The sequence below is a fragment of the Pollicipes pollicipes genome, unplaced genomic scaffold (assembly GCF_011947565.3).
Source record: "Pollicipes pollicipes isolate AB1234 unplaced genomic scaffold, Ppol_2.1 Scaffold_3087;HRSCAF=3621_pilon_pilon_pilon, whole genome shotgun sequence".
Classification (NCBI taxonomy): domain Eukaryota; kingdom Metazoa; phylum Arthropoda; class Thecostraca; order Pollicipedomorpha; family Pollicipedidae; genus Pollicipes; species Pollicipes pollicipes.
In genome coordinates this window covers 33,025,497-33,048,159 of record NW_023596225.1, presented here as the reverse complement: position 1 = coordinate 33,048,159, position 22,663 = coordinate 33,025,497, and the positions used below count along the sequence as shown (strand labels likewise).

Here is a 22,663-nt window from a genome sequence, read left to right as displayed (position 1 = left end):
TCAGCTGCGCAGGCATCGTGAGCTGCCGTCTGCCGGCGGTGTGGGAGCAACGGTGGGGGTTTCGTCCGCGGGCTGTCTTACAGAGTCACGGCTCCGGCTGACCCCCTCTCGCACTTGGGCTCCCACTCGGAGACAACTTGCTCCGCCGCGCGCTAACTTCCGGCTAACTTACCGCCACCCCCACCCGGGTCGCCGCCCCGGTGCCGGCCCGGGTCAGCCTGGCGGGGCACGCCGCGTCGCCGGTGTCCACCGCCGGGCGCGGCGCGTCGACGACGGTCGGTCGGTCGGGCGGCGACACGGCGGCCGCGGCCGCAGCGTCGGCGTCGACGGCGCCTGACGCGGCGCAGCCTCCCCGTCGCCGATCGATGGCGCGCCTTATTGAATAACGGATCTGATTTATCACTCGAGAATTGCCTATTATCTTTGCAGGACGGCGAGTAATTGGAAACTTATGGGTCAGTAACTCCGATATAAAATAGAAGGGATGAGCGGGCATATTGATGCGGGCGCGGGCGGCGCGCCGCTCCGATCGGCGCGGGCGCCGGCGTCGGCTTGATGGCGTCCCGAATGGCCGGGCTTCAAACGAATCCGCCGCCAAATTACCGGCGCTCGAGTGCGCAATAAGCCGGGCCGGGGCGGGGGCGGCGCGGGCCGGCGCGGAGAGGCGCCGAGGGCTCCGGCGCGTGCGGCCGAGGACGGGGCCGGCGGCGCGCGCTCATGGGGTGAGGAGGAGCGACGCGGGATTGATCTGGTTAGGGCGAGAGGATTAGGGGAGGGGGCTGCTTTGTTGGGGCTTGTGCTGCTGCGGAGGGTTGTTGATGGTGCGCTCGCGTGGCGGCGTTGGGACCCGTGCCGTGCGCTGGTGATTACGCGCAGGAGATTGCCGACGAGTGCGTCGCACCGCTGCCGGCGCGTGGTAGTGAACTTTACCCGCCACCAGCCGCCTCGCCGTCCAGCAGCGTACTGACAGTCAGCCGCACCATTCCCGGCCACGGCGACAGTCTCCGTCTTCAGAGAACTGCCCTTTCTCTCTGTCTGTGCGCGGTGCCGCCGTCTCGCCAGCTGCCACTGCATCGCGCCCCGTGCCCTTCGGCGAACGGTGGGGCCGGGCGACGGCCGCGCTCGCGGGCCGCGGGCGGCGACAAAGCGGCGACGTTCCCGGAGACGGCCGCTCGGCTCGGCTCGGCTCGGCTCGGCTGGCCTGCACAGACCGCCACGAGCCGCGGCCAGGGGCCGGAGGCGGCTTTGCAGTGTCGCGGTGAGACAGGGAGCGCTAGGAGCGCCGAGCCCGACAGCACTGGTGCATCACCGGCGCTGGCACGTCCGGCGCTGCGCGGTCCAGAGCTCTCCCGGCCGCCGTCCCTGCGACCGAGGCGGCCGGCGGCAGCGCGCGGGACGCGCTGTTTTCCTCTGGGCGCGTCGCCGGTGCGAGGGGAGCGAGCGTCGGCAGACCGGCCGGCGGCCGGTGGTCGGCGGACGGGCGGGCCGGCGCGTCGCCGGCGTCGACTGGTGATTTAGCTCCCCTCGATCGGCACCCCCTCCGCGCTCGCTCGACGAGCGCGACCGGCGGCCGCTTTTGTTTCGCCGGCGTCGGCGGCGGATTTTGAATGTCTTCAGTTCATTTTAAAGGGTCGCTTTTTGTGCGCCGCTCCCCGAGGAATGCTGTAATCGGAGCCGGCGCGGCACGGGACATTTTTCAGAGTGGCCGGCACGCCGCCGCGCGACCGGCGGCACAGCCGGCCGCGACAGGCTCCGATGTCGTCTGGGGGAGGGGGAAGTTTTTGCCGGCGACACAGGAAGCGGCGCGGCCGACGCCGCACAAAGGCCGTGCTCTCGCGGCCGGCCGGCTGACCGGCCGCCGCCGCCGCCGGCGCGGGTAGCGTGCCGGCCGGCTGCGATGCGGCGCAGTGGGGCCGCCGCGGCGGAGCTGCCGCCGCCGCGCCGGCCCGTTAATCGTCGCGGAGGGGAGATTGCCATCGGGCCGGGCCGTCTGCCGCGATGGCCTGTTATTACGGCCCATTTGGTGACGTCACTGCGCCGCGCACGCCGCCGTCGCGCCGGCGACACGTCCGCGGCGGCCATTTTTCATAGATGGCACGCGCCCAGCAGCTCCCGGCGCCCCCGCTTTACGATCGCGATAAATTGAACTAATTGTCGTCATTATGTGTATAATTGCATCATCCGTTAGTCCGAATTATTGCACACTGGAAGGATTTTTAGGCAGCCCTTTGTTTTCGCATCAGCGCTGGTGCGGGCTTGGCGTGGGCGGGGGCTGGCTGCTTGGGGGCGGAGAGCGGCCGGGTCGCCGGGTCTGCGGCGCCGGCCGGGCTGTGCCGCCGTCAGACAAAGGTACGCCCGCTCCGGCTGGCGGGCCATCCCGAGCCGAGATGGATCGTCCGTCGCGGCCAGCCCGGCCGGCGGCGGGGGACGCCGGTGACCAGCCAGCACGAGCCGCCGGCTCCCTCGGCCCGGCCGTCCCCGCCTGCCACCTGCCGTCCCCCCCCCCCTCCCGCTCTGCCGCGCCGGCGGCGGCGGCGCGGGGCGCGCGCGTGGAGCGGGGGGACGCGGCCGAGATTGGGAGCGGCCACCGGCTGCCGGTCGCTCCAGCCGGCTGGTCGGCCGGCAGCCGGTGACTAGCCTTTAAACAGCACCGGTCAGGTGGCGGCGGCCGGGCCCACTTGTTGCCGGTCGGGAGCGGGGCGCCGGCTGCTGGCGGCCCGGCCCGGCTCGCTCGACGGCCGGCCGGAGCGGTCGCCGCCGGCGCCAGCCCGGCACCGCCGCCGGCACGGCCGCCGCTGACGCTCCAGCGGCCGCCGGCCGGCTACTGGGACTTGTTTTGGTCGGCGCCAAAGCGATTCGGCCGCAGCAGATGCCGTGTCTAACGATTGAGGCAGCATTTGAATGTTTACTTGTGCTGGGAGACGCAATTTGTAGCTGTGGAAACGGTGAATCGCCGTCATGTGTCTTCATGACAACCATGGGCTGCTTGAGTTCTCAGAGGACTCCGTTTGACGCGGTCATGCGGCGCCTTCCGATGGTTTCGGCGGTCCAGCTATCTAATGTCGTCGCTCGGACGGCGAGGTAGTGCAGAACAGCCAAATGCACCCGGTGTTTTCAGCCAGTCGGCATCAGCTGTTGAGATGAACAGCACGGTGGGTGGTTGCAATAGAAGCTACCAAAATGCGTGCTGCCATTTGCCAGGCGCGATGTTTTTAATACGGTTGTCGGCTTTGCACTGCTTTGAGTCGTTGCTGATGTAATTACCGAGCACGCATTAGCTAGGGATGTTTGCGGGTTGTGAAGCTCTTTTGAAGTTGTGCCCGTACATGCGATCCAAGAAATGTTTATCAATGCCGTGATGTACGGTCGGACTCTGACCGGAGCCGGACCGAGACGGTGATGGCACATACATCGCACAGGGTGCGCCATCGCGGAATCGTGTTTGCGCATGCACCGCTGTCGAATAACATCAGGCGTCAAGATGTAACGGCCCAGCCGTGTCCCAAGTGTAAACACGCTTCACGCCGGCCACTGCGATCCTCGGCATGCAGGGCCGACGCTGCTGGACGGCGGCTTCCGTGTGCGGCGCGTGGGAGGCGGCGCGACCTTCGGCCCGCCCCGGGCTCCAGGGGGCGGCCCGTGGAAGATGCGCCGTGCGTCTTGCCGCAGCGCTGTCGGCGGCCGAGGCTGGCGCGTGGCTGGCGGAGTCGGGCCGGGGTTTCCGGTCGGCTCGGCCCGGCGTCGGCCAGCGCGGTCTGCGGGCCGCCGCGCCGCGCCGCCGCTTCCCCATCCGGTGCGCGTGCGCGTGCGGCCGCGCGGCCCCGCTCACGCACTGGGCTTCCGCGGTGGCGCACAGAGCGAGCGGGCGGATGTGGCGCATCCGTCGGGCGCCGGCGGCGCGCCGTCAGATCCCCGGCCGGTGAGGCCGGGTCACGCCGGGCCGACCCGATGCCACCCACCGAAAACCAGGCGAACGCGAGTTGGTCGGCGGGATGCGCGGTAACCCCCGCGTCGGCCGGCGGGCGCCGCTATCCGGGGCGGCCCGGGGAGCGGGGCGCGTCGCTCGCGGGCGAGCACGCCGTAATCGGCCGCATTAGGTCCCGACGTTGATAAAAGACTGCGCGGCGGCCGCCGGCCGACAGATGGCCGCGCTCCTGGCCGCCGCTCACTCATTGGAATTCATTTCGGCCGGCTCCATTTTTAATTCGTCCGGCGGTAATAATGGCTGGCTTAGCGGGGCGGCCGTCATGCATCAGGGCGGCCAGCGCACGATCGCCGCGCGCCACGGCCGTCGCACCCACGTCAGCGGTCGCCGCCGGCCGCGTTTTTCCCCCCTGCGCGCCGTGTTGTTTTTTGCCGGCCCGGCGGACAAACAGGGAGGCAGCGCCGCGGAGGATCGGCGCTTTTTGTGCGCGGCTCCCCGCTAATGGAGCGGCGCTAGGGGTGGGGGCGCCGCCGGCGCCAACGCCAATGCCGTAATCGCGCGAGCCACTCGCCGGCTGACCCGCGCCGGCGAGCGTCGACCCCGGCCGCGCTTTGTTGTCGCGGGCGGCGGCGTCCGCGGCGCCCCCCCCCCCCCCCCCCGCCTCGTGCGCGCTCTGCCGGGCCGCGGGGAGCGGCGCCGCACCGCGTCAGATCGGCATCGGCGCCGCCATGCACGGAGGATCCGGCTGGCCGCCGCACTTTTGCGCCGGGACCGGCCGGGCCCGCCCCGCCGTCGCTGGGGTGCGCGCGCGCGCGCACCCCAGCGACGTTGTGAAACGGTGCTGGCCGAGGGGAGGGGGCGGCTGCACGGCGCTCGTCGGCCGCCTCAATGGACGGGGGCGGGGCGGGGCGGGCGCGTCGGGCGGGGCGCCAGCGCCGCCGTCAGATACCGATCAGCTGCAGCGGCGACGCACACGCCAGGCCTTGGGCCGGCTACCGTGCGTCTTCGCTCCGGACGCCCGCGGGTTGGTCGGGGCGCGGTGCTGCCATCTGTGAAGGGGTGGGCAGGGCACACTTGAGTCGTCTTCCGCTAGGGGTCGGAGCGGGTCTGACGCCGTCGGGCCGTCGTCGGCACGTGTGGGCTCGGCCTGTTGCCGGGCGTTGCGGAGATGCCAGTCTGTTGCTAAGCGGTTCGGGGTATGCGGACTGCTCCGCTGTCATGACGCCAGTCCGCCCTCGCCAACCGCGCCGGATCACGGCCTCCGTGCTCGATATGCCCGCTCGCGCGACTGATGGCCAATCGGCGCCTCCGCCCGGCAGATGGCGCGATCTCGTTTCAGGTGAGCGCGGTCGGCTATCTCGCGGGCGGCGTCCGGAGCGCTCAGCGCGCGGTAAGTCCTGCCCGTAATCCGGTCGGAAAGTCCGCCGGCGCTATCGTGCGAGCGGGGCGAGCGGGCCAGCGGGTCGGCGCCGGACGCGGGCCGGATCCGCCGCGCGCGCGCCGCTTCGACGCGCCGTAATGGCCGCGTCCGGCGGCGGCGGCGGCACGCGACCGGCGCCCGGGTCCTGTCTGGAGCGCGCCGGCCGTGGCGGCGCGGCACGGCACGACCGGCGCCGGCGAGCCTGGAAGGCGACCGGGCCGGCCCGCGAGGCGGCCGAGCGTGCTGGGCCCGCCGCCGTCGGCGCCGGGTGTTGCGGTTTCGCTGATGGGCGATTAGGGAGGGGCGGCGTGGGCCGCTGTATCGGCGATCGGCCGGCCGGGCGGAGCGGCGCTCATTACCGGCCGCCGATCCGACACGGCCGTGCCACGCGAGGCGCCGCGGCGGGCCGGCCGCCGGCGGCGCTGCTGCGCGGCCGACCACCCGGTGGCGAGCACTGCTCTGGCGTGTCCTGGTCTGGTCTGGTTCTGGTCTGGTCTGGTCTGGTCTGATGCTGAGGACCGCCGGGCGCGCTGGAACGCCGGCGGCGCTGCTGCGTGGCCGCCATCCGGTGGCGAGCGCTGCTCTGGCGTGTCCTGGTCTGGCTGGTCTGGTCTGGTCTGCTCTGCTCTGCTGCTCTGCTCTGCTCTGCTCTGCTCTGGTCTGGTCTGGTCTGAGACTGAGTGGCGCCGGGCGAGCGGGAGAGCGTCGAGAGTTATGCCTGGGCAGTGAGGTGGCTTCGGCAGCAAATGCTGCTGCTGGCGTTTTGCCGCCTGAAGCGCCGGCAAATCTGCGCGGCGCTCATATCGCTGGCGTGAACCGTAGCCTTGCCACTGAGCTCCCATTGTTCCTTCTGCATTCCGTCGCGATTGAGGTAAGGCGTCTGATAAGGCTTGCACGAAGCAAGGGCGTATGGTCACGCCGTTGACGTCCGCATTTTACTGTCAAATTAGTTGACTCGGGGGTGAGGCTACTTTTGCTTCAAAGCCACGGTATGTAATGCTATGCCTGTGTCTGTGATCGGTTTTAATGCGCTGCCGTTGCGATGTCGCCGCCTGCCCATTCAGCGAGCGGGGCAGGCGCGGCGGGGCGCGGCCGTGTCAGCGCTGCGACGGACTGACTCTGACGAGCGCCGCGCCCCCTGTCGCCTGCCGAGGCTGGGCGCCCGCCGGCAGCGGTGCCGACCGGACAGGTGGCCGCCGCCGGGGCCCCGTCCCCGGACGGCGGGTCGTGCGGGCCGCCGCGGCCGCCCCGTCCAGCCGCCGGCCTCGGCGCGGCGGCTTGTGTCGCACGCCCGGACTACACCGGCGGTTATCGGGCGCGGGACGGACAGGATGCGCCGGCGCGCCTGTGGCCCGGCGCGAGGGACGGGCGGAGACGGCGGCGGCGCGGGTTCGGCGGCCGCGGCACGCGCGCATGGTACGGCCGCGCCGGAACGGCGGCGCCGTACCGGCCCGGTCGCCGGCGCAGGGTTGCCGGCGGCGGTGCGTGATCTCACGGGCGCCGCGATAGCCGGGCCGGCGCAGGAAGCGGCCCGGCCGCGGTCAGGCCGGTTGACACCGCGTCGCTGTCCTGCCGCCGGGCCGGCCTGGGCCGCACGGGGAGGTGGGCGGGTGTGAAAACGCAGCTCATGAAACAGACGTTAGGGTTGAAGAGGGAGTTTTGTGGCAGGTGCTTGCAGACGTGACCGGTGTGCAAGGCTCGTTTGACTGCAGGGGAACACGCTTGCGGTTGTAAAACGACTGTATGCCGGGGTGGCGCCGTGGCGCCGGACCGGCCAGCGGTGGCCCCCCTCAGTAGCCGTCCTGCCCCGCCGAATCGGGCCGGCGGTGACGGCTGTCGCGTGTGCATGCCCCAGGACGCACCGCACGCGATCGGTTTCCGCCGGCCGGACTCGTTTCGCCGTACAAGTGGGCAGCCGGCGCGCCGCCGGCCGGCACCCGCGGCCCTGGCGTGGGCGGTGAGGGCGGCACGGCCGCGGTGCCGAACAGTCGGTGCCAGCCGGCCGGCTGCCGGCCGCCGCTGGAGCAGACATGCGTGCTGGCCGCGCGGGTGTGATCGCGGGTTTCACCGGACACCTCGCCTCGGGCAGCTGGCCGTCGTCTGGCGGCCACTAACGACGGGCCTGCTGCGGCCGTGCCGCTGACCGGGCTTCTAGGCAGGGGGATTGGGCGGCCCGCTGGCGCCATCGCTGTCGCGTTTGTTTGCGATTTCCGGGGCCCGTCGGCGCGTCCAGCCCGTCGTTGCCAGGCCGGTGCTGACGCACCGGCGGCGTCGCTCTCTCGCTCGCCGCGACTTGCGGCGGGCCGGCGGCGCTTCGGGGAGCGGATCCGGTGCCGGCCCGGCGGGCGCTGAGCCTCATCGGCACGCGGCCGGAGAGGAGGCTGGGCTCAGAGCTGGAGCGGCGCCGCGCCGCGCTGCTGCCGAAGCAGCGGCGGCGTGAGGCTCGTGGGCGGGCGGTACGCGCGGGACATTCCTGCCCGCGGTAAAAACGGCCCCGGGCGCCGGCGACAGCGGCGGCGGTATCTGATGCCGCGGCCGCCGCGCCGGTTTGTGTGTTTTTTCTTCTGTGTGTTGTGGTAAGAGGATCTGTTGAGACATGCCATCACCGAGCGTGATGAGGGCAAGTGGTAAGCCATCTAGGGAGAACGTGATCCATGATGACAGCAGAGTTAACCTGAGTACTACTGAAGCTTCTTACAGGGCTTTGCGCTGTCGCTTATGCTTGATTCCCACCTGTTGCTGAGCCCGATGTTTTTTTTTTGTTGCTGGGCATAATTTTGTTCCTTGCTCAGGCTTTGCATTAATGCTCTCCTATCGCGTCATACCAGGGGGTTTGACGAAAGGGCTTTCTTTTGGTTCGGTGGGCACAGCCCGTACAGTGTGCGTTTCTTTGTTTCTGTGCGGCATGCAGCGGACCGTTGCATTCGGAGTCGATACCCATCGATGCTGTTGAACAAATTTTCCGTTTTGTGCAGTCCATCAGCCGCGAGTTACCGCTGGTATGTAACGGCGAACGGTCCCATCTAAGCCCTCCCCCAAACCAGTTTAATACATCGTTCGGTTGGATATTTGCTCATGTTGTCAGTTAAGTTCGAACGAGGCTGTCACGGTTGACAGAGTGCTGTCATGTTAGATCTGCCCACCTCCGCCAGAACGGTCCACTCGCCATGTAATCCCACCAGTTGTTGCTCCAACCGCACGCCGTCGCAGAGCACTTTCATGTTTTTTGACGCCGCGTGATGTGTTGACAAATTACCTGGTGGGCTCGGATTTCGGTCGCGTCCACGGGCCGCCAGCTGTCATCCGGGTAGGTGCTGGACGTGCCTGTGAACTTCAAGCGCCACCTGCCCTTCGCTCTCCGACGCAGATCGCTGCTGGCCAATGTCGTCGCATGCGATTTGCACCTCAGCATTGAACGTGATCTGCTTCGAGCATCGAACACGCTGCGCTTAGCGTTGAACGCAACCTGCCCCTCAGCGCACAACGCGGCCACGGGTTAGCGCGTCTAGCGCTATCCCGCGTGCCGCTATCCAACGCCATCCGCCCTGCAGCGTCTAACGCTATCCTGCGCGCCGCCATCCAGCGCCGTCCGCCCTTCAGCGTCTAACGCTATCCTGCGTGCCGCTATTCTGCGCGCCGCCCATCCAACGCCGTCTACCCTTCAGCGTCTAACGCTATCCTGCGTGCCGCCATTCAACGCCGTCTGCCCTTCAGCGTCTAACGCTATCATGCGTGCCGCTATTCAACGCCGTCTGCCCTTCAGCGTCTAACGCTATCATGCGTGCCGCTATTCTGCGCGCCGCCCATCCAAGTGCAGTCCGCCCTTCAGCGTCTAACGCTATCCTGCGCGCCGCCATCCAACTCCGTCTGCCCTTCACGTCTAACGCTATCCTGCGCGCCGCCATTCAGCGCGATCCGCCCTTCAGCGGCCGAACGCGATCGGGCGCGCTGACACGGCTCACGCCGCCGTAATCGTTTATGCAGATGTGCGGGCCGATCGGACGGCGGTCGGCGTCGACGCTGCGGCGGACTCGGCGCGCGCCGGCGGATGGGTCTCGCGCCCGCCGGCTAACGGGCCGCGCCGTGAGAAGCGGGCGCGGCCCGTCGCCCGAGTCGCGGGAGCGTTCGGTGAGGGGGAAGGGGGGGGGGGCGGTGTCGCGTCGAGTCTGCCGCGCGGACATGTCGCGCTGGCGCGGGACGACGCAGCGACACGGCGGTCGTGATGGGCGGATGGCGGGCGGGCGGGCGGCGCGCGCCGGCACGGTGGGGCGCTGGCCGGGCGCCGGCGCGAGCACGGACGGCGAGGTCCGTGTGTGAGCACCGGTGACGTGGTGCGGCGCGGTTTTCCTGTGTGGTTTGATGTCGGACGGTTGATGTGTTTCAGCCCGCTGGGGCTGAATTTCCTTGTGCGGCACATCAACAAAGGGCGTTTTTGTCATGCTTGCTCGTTGCTCGCTAAACGAGCTGTGCATGGCGGTGGATGGCAGTGGCGCTGTTCGCCGCTGCCGGCAGTCAGCGCGGATTGCTGGACGCGGTCTGCAGCGTTCCTTTCCCGGCCTCAGGTGGTGGCTTCGGCTCGCTGGACCGATCGCCCGCCCCCGGGCTTCTCCTGTTCGGAAGGTGTGAGACGGCGGCCCACACATCCGTGTTGTTGTTCCGTGCCCAGCCAACTCGGGCGGAAAGTTCCCGGGCGAGTGAGGCGGTCAGATAGGGTGGCCAGGTGCCGGGGGCCGGCGCTATGAGGCGGTGCGGTCGGTCCTGTTCCGAGTAGAGGCCCCTGCCGGCCGGCTGGGAAGGGACCGGCTGATCCGGTCAGCTCCAGGTGGCGCGGCCTCCAGCGCCACCCGGAGGTGGCCCCGGGGTGCCGCGGTGTCGGCCCGTGTCACCCCCGCCGGAGGGCCGTCGGACGCACGGCCGGCCGGCGGTACGCGAGTTGCGGTTTCCGTGGCGTTTCTTGGTATATCCGGCATCAGAAGCTCGTCCGGTCTGTCCATATGCGGCACTGTGTTGCCTTCCTATGGTATGCGCCGTTTGACGGTGGTGGTGTGCTGGCCGGCGCGGGCTGCTGCGGACGGGCGGCCCTGCTGTTACCACGCGCCGGTGACCGGACTGAGCCGAGCCGGCAGGGCGAGAGGTGCTGCTGCTCCGGCGGTCAGCGACCGGGGCCGGAACGGCGAGCCGCGCCGGCGGAGCTCGAGTCGCCCTCCTCGCCGGGGACACGCGCGCTGACAGGCGGCCGAGGCGTCGCGTCTGACGGACCGACAGCCTGAGGAACGATCCGGACCCCGGGCGCTCGATGTGCTACCACCGAGTCCCTGAGCCCGTGAGCGACGCCCGAGCCGGGAGCGGCCGCGGCCCCGGACCAGGTCACACCGCCGGCGGCGGGCGGGGGCCTGGGGCCTGGGACCATGGGAGGTGCCATCGCTGCACTGCGCCGCGTTCGTGGAACGGCGCTGCAGGCCCTGTGAGTCAGCCGGCAGGCATCCCCGACGGCCGGCAGCCAACAAAGCCGCGGCCCGACTCGCCCGGGCCACCGGGAATCGCGCCCGAAGGACCCTCCACCGCCGCCGCCGCTGTAAGAGGCTCATGAATATCCGCGCTGCGGACGAGATCGCATTTTCGACGAACCCCGTACCGGGCATGTCAGTCGCTGTCAGTCAGTATTGCGGCCCGGCAGGTCACGCCATCCGGCTCGGCCGCCGCGGCCTGCCCTACCCTACTACGGGTCGGCCGCCCGGATCTGGGGCGGACCGGACCTGGACGGCGGCGCGCACCGGTCCGACGCTGCCCGGCGCCTGCCCGGCCCGGCCCGGCTCGGCCCTGGCCGGCGCTGCCCGACTCAGGCCTCTGTCCTTCGCGTGTAACGGTCCGCTCGCTGCTCGCTGAACTCCTTCTCGTCCCGGTTACACGGCTGGCGACCGACACCCGTTGTTCCATTGTGAGCGCTCCCCTCGCCGCCGTCCCTGTTCTCGCGCTCTGCCACGCGGCGCCGCGCGGCCCCGTCGTCGCCCGTCCCGCTGCTGTCGCCGGGATGAGGTGAGCGGCGCGAGACAGGTTTCGACGGCTTCGTCGCGTCGTGTCTCACCGCGGCCGGCGCCGGGCCGGATGGACGGTTCCGGCGGTTGCCAGCGGCGGCGGCGCGGCTGTGTCCGGCGCGTCTTCCGCCGCCGGCCGCGGGCAGGTCGGCCGCCCGTCGCCGGGCCGCGGCGGCGCGCGGCGTCGGCCGGCCGGCCGACCGGCCGGCCGCCCCGCCCGCCCGCCCGCCCGCCTGGCCTTGGCGGCCCGGCCGGGGGCGCGGCAGACAGCCCGGCGCCGGCCCGGACCGGCCGGGTGACGTGGTCCTGCCCGCCCGCGGCCCGGCCGCCCGCCGGCCAGCCCGCCGACCGGCCTGCAGTGCCGACCGCGAGGCCGCGCCGCGCGACGTCCGTCGCTCCGCCGCCCGCGCTCTCTCCCCAGGCCAGGTTAGGTCAGGTCGGTCAGCCTCCCGGGGTCGGGTCGGGTCAGGTCGGGCCGACGCGTGGTCTCCGCGCCGCGCAGTGCCAGCCGCGCCTCGTCTAAATGTTAATCGCGCGACGCGCGGGTCATTAGAATCATCGTTGGCTGGCCGCCGGCGCCGGCGCCCACCGAGGCCGGCTTGGGGCGCGCCGTTCCACCGGCCGCCGCGCCGTCTGCCGCGCACCGTCGGTGTGGACGAGCGGCGCCGTCGGCCGCAGGTGCTGATGGACGCCGCACACGTGATCGGCTCGCTCGAAGAGTCGGCCCGCGTGCCTGTGATTCACGGCTGTCCGCGAGTAATCGGAGTGGCTCTGTGGAGGCGGGCAGCGGTGTTTGCGCGGTGACCGAGTCGACACGCGACGCCTCGGCCGAGCGGCTGCTGCCTGGCGCGGTGTCGGACAGCCTGGCGTCTTCCCGTGCCGGGAGTGGCGACCGGTGCTCCTCTGTAAGGCCCGGCGGGCCAGCTCGTCCCGCGGACCGACCTGACGTGACCTGACCGAGCCCCTGTCGTGTCGAACAGCGAGTGAACGGCAAGTGCACTGTCAAGCGCCTCGCCGCGCGTGTCGTACGCGCCTGCTCAGCGGAGTCGGCGCAGCCGCGCCAGTGCCCTCCGCGCGCCCCGAGCGCTGCGCCATGACGGCGCCGCCGAACGTGAACGCGCTGGACCTGCCAGGCTTCGGCCGGGGCCCGGCGCCGCCGCCCAGCCCCGGCCTACCGGGCCCGTTCAGCCCGAACGTGCCCAGTCCGCGGCCGCAGGACGCCGCCAGTATGGTGATCATGGCGCGGCGCAACCCGCACCTGCGCCGCCGGCTCAGCCAGGTCAGTCCTCGTGCGGGCGCGGTGAGCTCGGCTGGCCGCCGGACGGGCGCTGCCCGCGCGGGGATGAGGCGCGATGGAGGTGGACGTCAGGGCGAAGCGGGCCCTGGCTTTGCGGAGGAGTGCACCTGGTGTTCGCGGGCCATGAACTTCGCCAGCATAAAGGCTGTCCCACATCGGCCTCTTTTCGTTGTAGATCATTGCGATGCAACGCGATGTGGGACGGAACCGAACCCAACCCAACCCAACCCAACCCAACCCAACCCGATCCAACCCAACCGAACTGAACTGAACTGAACTGAACTGAACTGAACTGAACTGAACTGAACTGAACCGAACCGAACCGAACCGAACCGAACCGAACTGTATAGGAGCATAGCGAACAAAGTCATGCGCACTTAAAGATTATAGGCCGCCGGCAACAGGCCGTATCTAATCAAGATGGCAGTCAACGGTGTGTTCCACGGCGATTTCTTGCGAGAAGCGGAGATAGTATTAGCGAGCAGCGGACTGAAATTCAAGTTTTCGTCTGCCAAGAGGCAGACGAAAACAAGCGCTCCCTCCCGCCTTGTACGTGGGCTGCGGTGTGGGACGCGTTGCAGAATCTCATTGGTTCCAACGCTGTGCTACTTTTCAGTTCCGTTCCGCCCGGAATCGTATCGCAGCGCCGCGCAACGAGAAGTGGCCGGTGCGGGACGGCCTCGGCGGGAGCCAGCGAGTCTGGAGTGGGTCGTCTATTCCGACGTCTGCCGGCGTTCCCGGGCCGGGCCTCCGTCTGGTCGGCAGTAACCTGTCGGCGCCGTGTTGGTTTTGGCCGGCGGCGAATGATACTAGCGCCGGGCGCGGCGGGAGGCCTGGCGTCGGAGTCGGCGCGGGCGGCAGTCCGGCGGCCGCCGGGAAGCCGAGTCCGGCGGCGGCGCGGCGGCGATGGGACGCTGGGCCGTCGTCGCCGGGCGCGACCGGCCGGCTTCCGTTCGTGGCGGTCTCGTCGCGGCTGGCGTGACAGCCGCGGCTCGCTCTGTGACCTAAGTGTCTGATAGCGGGCTTGCGCTTTGTCCTCGGCGTGCTTAGAGCAAACAGTGCTGAGTAACCGGGGTATTACTGTGGAGGGATACCGACATGGCGGTTTATCGTTACATGGGTCCATGGAGAGGAAAGCGGATCGCCGAGTTCTGTGTGCTGTGAGACAAGTGGTAATTGATCTAGAGATTAATAACGGCGGAGCTTGCCCCGGGCGGGGTACTGATAGCACATCAGCGGTGTCCTTGTCGGACGCGCCTTAGGCCTTCCCTCTCCGTAGTCGTCATGTCTTCCCTGGGGCGGAGCGTCGCCGCGGTTTGTGTCTTTGCGTTGGCCGCAATGCTCGAAGCGTCCACTTCGGTCAGCTGGCGCTTGTCATCACCCCTGGACTGGAGGCGTGTCTGCCCAGCCCCAGCAGCAATCGTCCAGCGTGCGCGAAAGCCGTCTCTGCGCCGCGCAGGCTGTGCTCAGAGACCCGGGATGGTCTGTGTGGTGCGCAGGGACCGGACCGCGGTCTGCGGCTGGGCCGTGGAGCGGCCGACCGCCGAGCGTGGTCGGTTTCGCGGGCGGCGACCCGACCGCCAGGGTCGAGCTTAAAGCTTGACAGCGCGAACGCTGCTCCCTGAGTGAGAGCCCCGTCTGTGTCAGTGTACAGCAGGCGGCGGGGGCGCTGGTTCGGTCCCGTCCGGTCCGGTCCGGTCCGGTCCGCTCCGCCCCGCCCCGGCCCAGTGTCGGGTAACAGGCGGACGTGCCGGCGGCCCGGCCGCGCCAGGGGTCACATTCTCGGCTCTGGCGTCCCGCCTCGGGCGCCGATCGCTAAAAACGGCCGCCGCCGCCGCCCCGCGGAATGCGGCGGCCCAGACGGCCTGCCGCCGCGGCCGGGCGCGCGCACTCGGCCGCCGGCCGGCCGCCCGCCCATGTATGCCCAGCCGCCGATAACCAATCAGCCGGTCGGGTTGGCCGTCCGGGCGTCGACGGCGTCGGGGCGCGACTTCGACCGGGCGACGCCGCGTGTCGGCGTGCCCGGCGACCTGAGGTCGCGCCGGCGTCGGCGGGGCGAGGGCGGCCTCGACCGGTCGGCGCGGGGTCAGTGGCCGGCGCCGGGCCTGCCCCGCACCGGCGCTCGGAAGATTCGACCGCGATCGGTCGCCCGGCTGTCCGACGGCGACCCTTGGCGGCCGTCGCCGCCGTGCTGATGCGCACAAAAACATGCTCAAGCGTACTGCCACTACCATCTTGGTTCAAGGGTCGTTGTGGGGTGTTTTTCTGTAGTGGTCGATGGCTCGTCGCACACGCTGGGAGGAGCGGCTGCAACCGACGTCTTCTTGCTTGATCGGCCCACCGTCGTCCGTTAAGTGAAGCGGCGTTATGCATTAGTGTTTTAGTCGAGTCGCTTTCTATCGGTCCCTCGGACCACTTTGCCATTATTTTCCCATTTGGGTGCGATCCGCAGGGATCTCTAAATGTTTTTCGTTCGCAGCAGCTGTGGACGGCACCCTTCGTAGGCTGATTTCCTGCTTTTCGCGGCACAAGTGTGACGAATGGGCTGGCCCGGACAAATATCGCTGATTTATGCGCCGCGAATGGCGGCCGGAAAGACAAACGCCTTGTTTGCGGGCCGCTGATTGGCGCAAGTTGCCTGTTTACATTTTTAATCACCAGTTGGCGATCCCGGAGCGGCGCCGCGCCGCAATCGAGCCGATTTTAATGGCGGCTGATGGACGCTGCGCCCGTCAGCGCCGTCCCGATCGCTGCTGAGCGTTTCATGGCCGGCGGCTGCGGCCCGGCCGGGCGTCTGGCTCCGCGCCGCGCCGCGCCGCGCCGCGCCGCCGACTCGGACCGCGGGGGCGATGCCGAGTCATTACGTCCGCGTCGAGTCATTAGCGGAACCCGTGGCAGCCGTCAGCGGCCGAGCTCTGGGAAGCGGCGCTGGTCGGCGACTCGCGCGCGTCAGCGGCGAAATCTGCCGGCGTTTAAAAGCCGCTCTGTCGGCGTTTGGCACGATTAGGACCAGACCGGGGAGGCGTGCCTCGTGACAAATGCGGCGCAGCGGCTGCCGGGCGCCGATGAGCCGTGAAACAACTACCTGCGCGCGCCTGGGAACGCGGTCCGCGCGCCACAAACGTCGGCAGATGTCGCTCCGCCGGCGCCGGGAGCTGGCCGGCGCTGCGTGGCGCCCCGCCGACCGGCCGGCCGCTATCGCGCTCCGGAAATAGCACCAGCCGCCGACGACATGGGCACGCCGTCAACGAACGCCCCCCCCCCCCCCTCCCAGCTCGGGCTGCCCCCCTCCCCGCTCCGATTGAACGGCCATCCATTGGTGGGCGTCGTAAACTCCTTAGCCGGCGTCGTAAATAGAGGCAGCGCGCGCTTTATTGGCGCGATCCTTCGCGACGGAACGGTGGCCGGCGCCGCCCCGCGGGTTTATCTAACGGCTCCCGCGCGAGTTTATTAAACGGTCCCGCGCGAGTTTATTAAACTCGGGCGGGCCCGCGGGACCTCGGCCGTGTTAACGAGGCGGCCGACGGCGGCCGGCCAGCGCGGCGGCCGTGTCCTGGCGGGTACGCCTCTCAATGAGCCTGCAGCGGCGGCCGACGCCGTCGCGGCCGGATCACCTTGACGCCGGCACAGGCTGGCCTTGGAGCCGTGGTCAGCGGCCGCCGGCCGCCCCTGGCCGCTCGCTGGGTTGCAGGCGCGGGCGCGCGCGCGCCCCGGCCGCCTGCACAACCAACAGACCGAGCGGCCGGCCGGCGGCGGCGCGTGGTCGCGCGCGCCCAGGGCGTAATGAATCGCCAGTATTTATGCGACGGCGGCTTAATTAATTCTGTCGGCCGTGTGTAGTTTACGGTCGGCGCGGTCTCTCGGCGGCGACCGTAAACAGGGCTGGCGGGGACGTGTGGGCCGCCGGACGGCGTCCCGCGACGCGGGACGGCAATTTACCGCCACCACGCGCTGACCACTGACTCTCTCCCCCTCTCTCTGTTCCCGGCAGTATGTGGGCGACGACTACAGCCAGGATTCGCCCGGACGCTACAGCTCCTACTTCCTCGACGGCGGCGCCCCTGCCGGCGATCCGTGGAACTCGCAGTACTCCAGCTACTCGCCAGGCGGCATGATGGGGCCGGTGCCGCAGGCGTCGCCGCATTACGGCATGCCCGACGGCATGGTAAGTTCGGCGAAGCGGCGGCGCCCCGTGCCGCGGTCGGTCGTGCGTCATTGAGTGTCGATATGGCTCGTAGCCAATGGCGTGATGGGGCCGTAAAACCGCCCTTGCCGGCCGCTAACGATGATCTTTATGGCCGGTTTGTCGCAACTTTATGTCGTGGACGACCGATATATGCCGTGGTACCTGCCTGAGCCCTCACACGGTCAGATAGGCTGCAACTGTTGCCACGAATTGCCGCACCTCTTCTCGGTCGGCCGCCCGACGCTGCGGGGCACTCGTTGTGCACAAAGTTGCTTACGGCGGATGTCTATGCGGTATTAATTACGCTGTAGTGGGTGTCTGCGGTATTGTTATGCTGCAGCGGATGTCTGCAGTATTAATTATGATGTAGTGGATGTCTGCAGTGTTAATTATGCTGCAGTGGTTGTCTGCGGCATTCATTATGCTGTGGTGGATGCCTTCACGGTATTATGGTGTTTGCAGTTTGTGTGCATATTTTTGGTCATCATTCGGCTCACAGGCTCGGTTCTCGGCGTGAATTTTGCGCTCAGAACATCCACATTACTGGAAATCGCTATCCCATCCTGTTCCATTTTTTGGATGGCTGCCAAGATCGGCGTGGGATTGGCGTGACGTGCGCACAACAAGCTTAACGCCACTGGCCTCCGTAGCTCATTAACCAGTCGCCGGCAATGACGTCTGCGAGGTCTTACATGGTATTATGAACAGCGCGGTACAATCCGAATTCAAGGAAAGTTAAATTCCAGCTGTGCCGGATCTGCATGTGGACCAGCCGCAGATCTTGGTCGGCTCCCGGGTGTGTCGCTGACGGCGATGCTCTTGTCCCGAGGCCGGTTTGAAGCACACGCGTCGTCGACGCGGCGTCAGACCGACATCGGCAGAACCCATCCTGGGCCCCCGACGAAGCGCGCCACGTCCCTACTGAATAAAAAACAAAACAAATTACCCCCTACTCCGACCTGCCCTCCGCTTTTGTTTGCGCAAACCAGGCGTGATTTGATCTGGCCCTACCAAAGCCAACCGATATTCAAAAGATAATTATATTCATATATTATTTTGTAGTAATTCAGGTGTAACTAAGCAGAGATTCAGATGTCATTTTGACGTGGATGACGTGTAGATTCAGACATGTGGATTTTCGATGTGTCAACATTCAGGTACAAATGCCCTAATTCGGAGAAAGACACATAAGGGCAACGCCTGTGACAGCGGGCGGACATCCTTGCGGCAGGTGTACGGGGCCGACCTGTCTTCCAACCTGCCGTCGATGTCGTCGTTCCGCGCGCCGCCGTCGTCGACGCCGGCCGTGTCGCCGCACCTGTCGGCCGGCTCGCCCATGTACAGCGCCGGCAGCGGCCACCCGGCGCCGCCGCCGCCGCCGCAGGCCAACACCGGAGACACGCTGGGCAAGGCGCTGGCCTCGGTACGGACCCGGCCCGCCACGGCGGACGGCGCCACGGGCTCACGGACGCCTCTGGTGCCGACCGCTTTCGCTCGCGGTGCCGCGCTGTAGGAGAGGATGACGGAGGTGTTTGTTCGCGCTGGCTCGTCGGTGGGTGGGGTTATAGTTGGTTTTTGCGAGTGCTTTGTTTTGCCCCGGCTCGTGGATGCATTTTCGTTTCGCCGTTAAATGCGTCATAGGTTGGCAATGTTCATCGAATTATTTCGCGTCTCGCCTGTGCTGCCTTGTACGCGAGCTGCGCCATAAGCCGTGTGAGCGGCTGGTGACGCTGTCGTGTCGGCCGTTTCAGATCTACTCGCCGGACCACGCAGCGAGCGGCTACGGCGGCGGCGCCGTTCCAAACACGCCGGTACGTGCCGGCCTCGGCCGCCGTCTTGGCTCGCTGCACCGTCGCATGTCGCCGTCACCGCCGTAACTGTGCCGCGCTCCGCCGTAACAGAGCCTCTCACCGTTAGTGCAGCAGACCGGCACTAGTGCATGCCACCCTAGCTCGGCGCGGAGGCGCTCTCTCACCGCACCCGGCGCTGACCGGTCGGCGCGCCACCTCTCGGCGGCCGTGAGCACTTCAGTTTGCCGTGACACCGCACAGGCGGCGCACCAGCCTCATTCGACCTCGGTTTGATGTTTGTGTCGTTGTTTCGTTTGTTTGGCAGAATCCACGAATGCCTGATGAGCATTTGGATGACGCTATTGGACTTCTAAGAGACCACGCTCAGGTAAGGTGGCAATCACTGAGCAGTGTTAAAACGTAAATAGCGTCGATGTGTGACCTATCTGTACACTGACCTGCGACTCCGTCACATGGCGCCGTACGTTCTCAGGCATGCAGCCCTGCTAAGTGTTTCATCACCCCTCTTTGCTCTAATGTTTGATGCACGATTGTTGACACCAACGAAGCGCTCTTGCCATTGTCTTGCTCTTCTAACATTAGTAGTTTGCTATTGTTGTCATTGGAGGAAAACTGATGAGAATGTCTGCGGTATTGCCACACCACACAATCATTTGATCCTAGCTGACGTGACCCAGGCTCAGTTGGCTTGGCATGGCCTGCCCTGCCCTGCCCTGCCCTGCCCTGCCCTGCCCTGCCCTGCCCTGCCCTGCCCTGCCCTGCCCTGCCCTGCCTGCTCTGCCCTGCTCTGGTGCTTTGCCCTTTCCTTCCCTGCCATGCCGTGCCCTTGTGCCCTGCCCTACCCTGGTGCCCTTCCCTGCCCTGATCCCCTGCCCTGCCCCGCCCCTGCGTGACGTGGTGGGCCGGTCGGCAGGGCGGCCGGATCGAGGAGCGCCTGGACGACGCGTTGATGGTGATGCGCAGCCACGCCGAGCCGCCGGCGCCGCCCATGCTGCCGCTGCACCCGGCGGCCGGCGGCGCTCACGCCAACGGCCTCCTCTACATGGAGCAGCACGTGGCCGGCCTGCGGGCGGCCGCCGGCTCGGCGCCGCCCTACGGCCAGCTGGTGTCGCCCGAGCAGCCCGACCGCGCCACCGCTTCCAGTGAGTGGCCGCCGCGCACGGCACCACGCGGCAGGGCAGCGACGGCTGCTGGCGTCGGCTGAGAGCGCTGTCTGAACTCGGCGCTTTGTGGTGATTGTGTCGCGCTGTGTGCGTTTGGACAGTGCCGCGCCGCCCCCCCGCTGACGGCCCGCTGACGGCCCGCTCCTCCCCGCCGCAGAGAAGCGGAAAGAGGCGCCGGACAGCACGGAGCTGGGCTCGAACCTGTCGGCCAGCTCCGTGGCCGCCTCCACCACCTCCACCTCGTCCACGTCGTCCAAGGCGAAGCGGTCGCGACGATAGTGAGTGTGGCTCGGCGGTGGCGGCCGGTGCACGGCCGGTGGGCGTCTGACGGGGGTCACGCTCTGGTTCGCGGCCGCAGCCCTCTGCCACGGCCTGTCAGCGAAGCTGTGAACAGATGTTTCTTCTTTCGGTTTGCATGCGGTCTGACTGTTTGGAAGCCTGCGGTAATACGACGGATGCGTGTTGGTGGTATTATAGCGTCGATTCTTTGTAGAGTACTAAGACTTAATCAGTTGCAGTCTGGGGTCTGAGCCGTCAAAGCAAGCCATACCTCACGAGTCATATTTCCCGTCGTTTTTCACGAGTCCCGTGACGTGCTGTCATTAAATGCAAACCCACTACCTGCGGCGCTCATGAGCCAGTCAAGCCAGCCTATTGGCGACACAATCTTTTCAGTCCGTCAGACGGGCGCTCGCCACTCCCCGCCGTTGCCTGTTGTCGTCCCTGTAGCGGTGTGAGGCGGGGGTGTGCGCGGCGCGCGCGCGCGCCGGCGGGCCGCACGCGCCGCCGGCGGCGCGCGCGCTGGCGGCGCCCCCGTGTGTGCGTGCTCTGTGGCGGACCGTGCGCCGTTACGAGACCGGGGATGCTCTGCCCAAACAGCGCCGGACAACAGCCCGCTGTCGATTGTTGCAGCGAAGAGGAGTCCGATCTGGACCCGGGCGTCAAGCTCGTGCGCGAGAAGGAGCGACGTAGTGCAAATAACCAGCGGGAACGGTACGTGGGCCGCCACCGGCCGGTCGGCGCCCGGCGCGCGGGAAGAGGGGAAGGGGAGCGTGCCGCCTCGCCGCGGCGCCGGCTGCCCTTTGGAATTTGGCTTCGAAGGCCTTGCTAGCCTCCAGCCTTGACCAACTATCATGCTCACGAAGTGAACGGCCGGATTTCGGCGAAGTCTCGTGCCTCTTTCCGAGCACGGCAGCACAAACAGGCCAGCTCTGCTCGACTTATGTTTTTGATCATTGAATGAAACACGCCACGGAGCTGGCCGACAGGCCGCGCCGTCAGTGGCCCGGCGCTTGCTATGTCGGGTGACGCGCGCCGCGGCCGGTAAATCTGGCCACCCGGGCTCGCGTTCGGGCTCGCTCCCCGACGCTGGACGCGGGGCGGTGCGGCGCGGCATGGCACGTGATGCCGGGCTGCACACGGCCGGCTCGGACGGCCCTGGCGCGCGTCGCCCGGCATACCGCGGTTTGGCCGGCATGCCGAGGCCGGCACGCTCAGCCTCGGCCGACGGCGCCGGCCCGCTCCGCCGTAGAGGGAGCGGGCCGGCGCCGAGGGGAGGGGGGTCCTGCACGCTGCATGCCCTCCGGGGGAGCCCGTCCGCCTGCCCGCCGGCCGCTGTCCGGTCCTGTCCGGGAGTCAGGAACCGGACAGGAGGCGACGACGGGCGGCCGCTGCCCGGCGGGCGCCGATGGGTCGGCGCCTCGACGGGCCGGCTGGAGGCTGTGGATATTTGTGTTGTAGGACGGCGCCCCGCCTGTGCGCTGAGCTGGTCACCAGCAGTAAAAGGGCTCACTGGACGGGCGTGGCTGGGTGGGTGCTGCGGGTTTTTTGTTTACGTAGAACGTCAACTTGCGTTTGCATCCGGTTGCAGTTAACGTTCGGTCGGTTTCTTTTTGTCGCGTTTTGATCGCTTGGTGTCAGCGGCCGTGGAGAAAGCGGGCGGGGAGCATTGTGCCGTTTATTTCTGGATTTGTCGGTGAATGAACCTCTTGAGTTACCTGTTGTTCGGTGTTGCCGCACTGTTCAGTTGACATTTCTTGTGGCTTGAGTCGGATCAGCTTGCGGTACGACTGCCTGCACGTCCCCCCCGCACTGGTACACGCACCGCCACACCCACACGTACCCGCCGCGGCCGGCCGCGTCTCTTCCGCGCCCCTCCCACTCTCTGTCCTTCCGTGTCGTCTGTCGGCGGGTGCGTGTGGGCGCCGCTCGCCAGCCTTACCCCGTGTGGCGGCCGCGGGCGGGCGCGACGCCGCGCCTGGCTCGGCTAGTCACGGCCGCCTCCGGCTGCTCCCGCAGGATTCGCGTCAAAGATATAAATGAGGCGTTCAAAGAGCTGGGTCGCATGGTGACGGTGCACATGACGAGTGACAAGGCGCAGACCAAGCTGGGCATCCTGCACCACGCGGTCGAGGTGATCAGCCAACTGGAGACCCAGGTCCGAGGTACGTACCGCTGACACCGACCGCGCGCCCCGCAGGGTGCGCATTCGCGACATCAACGAGGCGCTCAAGGAGCTGGGCCGCATGTGCATGACGCACATGAAGCAGGACAAGCCGCAGACCAAGCTGGGCGTGCTCAACCTGGCCGTCGATGTGATCATGACGCTGGAGCAGCAAGTTCGAGGTTAGGCCGCGCCGCCGCCGGCGCGCACGGCCGCGCGCGCGTTTGTGGTGCTGTGTGTGGCGTCCAGTCTGCTTTCGGTGTTGCCTGCTTTCAGCGCCGCCGCCGACGGTGCGCCGGCTGGGCGTGGCATGGGTGTGGCGGCGGTTTTCGGTGTTTGCGTGCGTGTCGGCGCCGTTTGCGGTGGCCTGCCTGCGGATGCCG

The 22,663-nt window shown here is 68.1% G+C and overlaps 1 protein-coding gene across 1 annotated transcript in view; it reads left to right on the top strand.

Moving 5' to 3' along the window:
- da (transcription factor daughterless) overlaps positions 1 to 22,663 on the top strand; it is a 69,206-nt gene that overhangs the window by 43,334 nt on the left and 3,209 nt on the right. The window contains exons 6-13 of the mRNA XM_037213554.1: positions 16,669 to 16,842; positions 18,095 to 18,286; positions 18,615 to 18,674; positions 18,979 to 19,041; positions 19,588 to 19,816; positions 19,995 to 20,115; positions 20,717 to 20,830; positions 22,317 to 22,462. Coding sequence (XP_037069449.1) covers positions 16,669 to 16,842; positions 18,095 to 18,286; positions 18,615 to 18,674; positions 18,979 to 19,041; positions 19,588 to 19,816; positions 19,995 to 20,115; positions 20,717 to 20,830; positions 22,317 to 22,462 — 1,099 coding nt within the window. The remainder of the gene's footprint in view (positions 1 to 16,668; positions 16,843 to 18,094; positions 18,287 to 18,614; positions 18,675 to 18,978; positions 19,042 to 19,587; positions 19,817 to 19,994; positions 20,116 to 20,716; positions 20,831 to 22,316; positions 22,463 to 22,663) is intronic.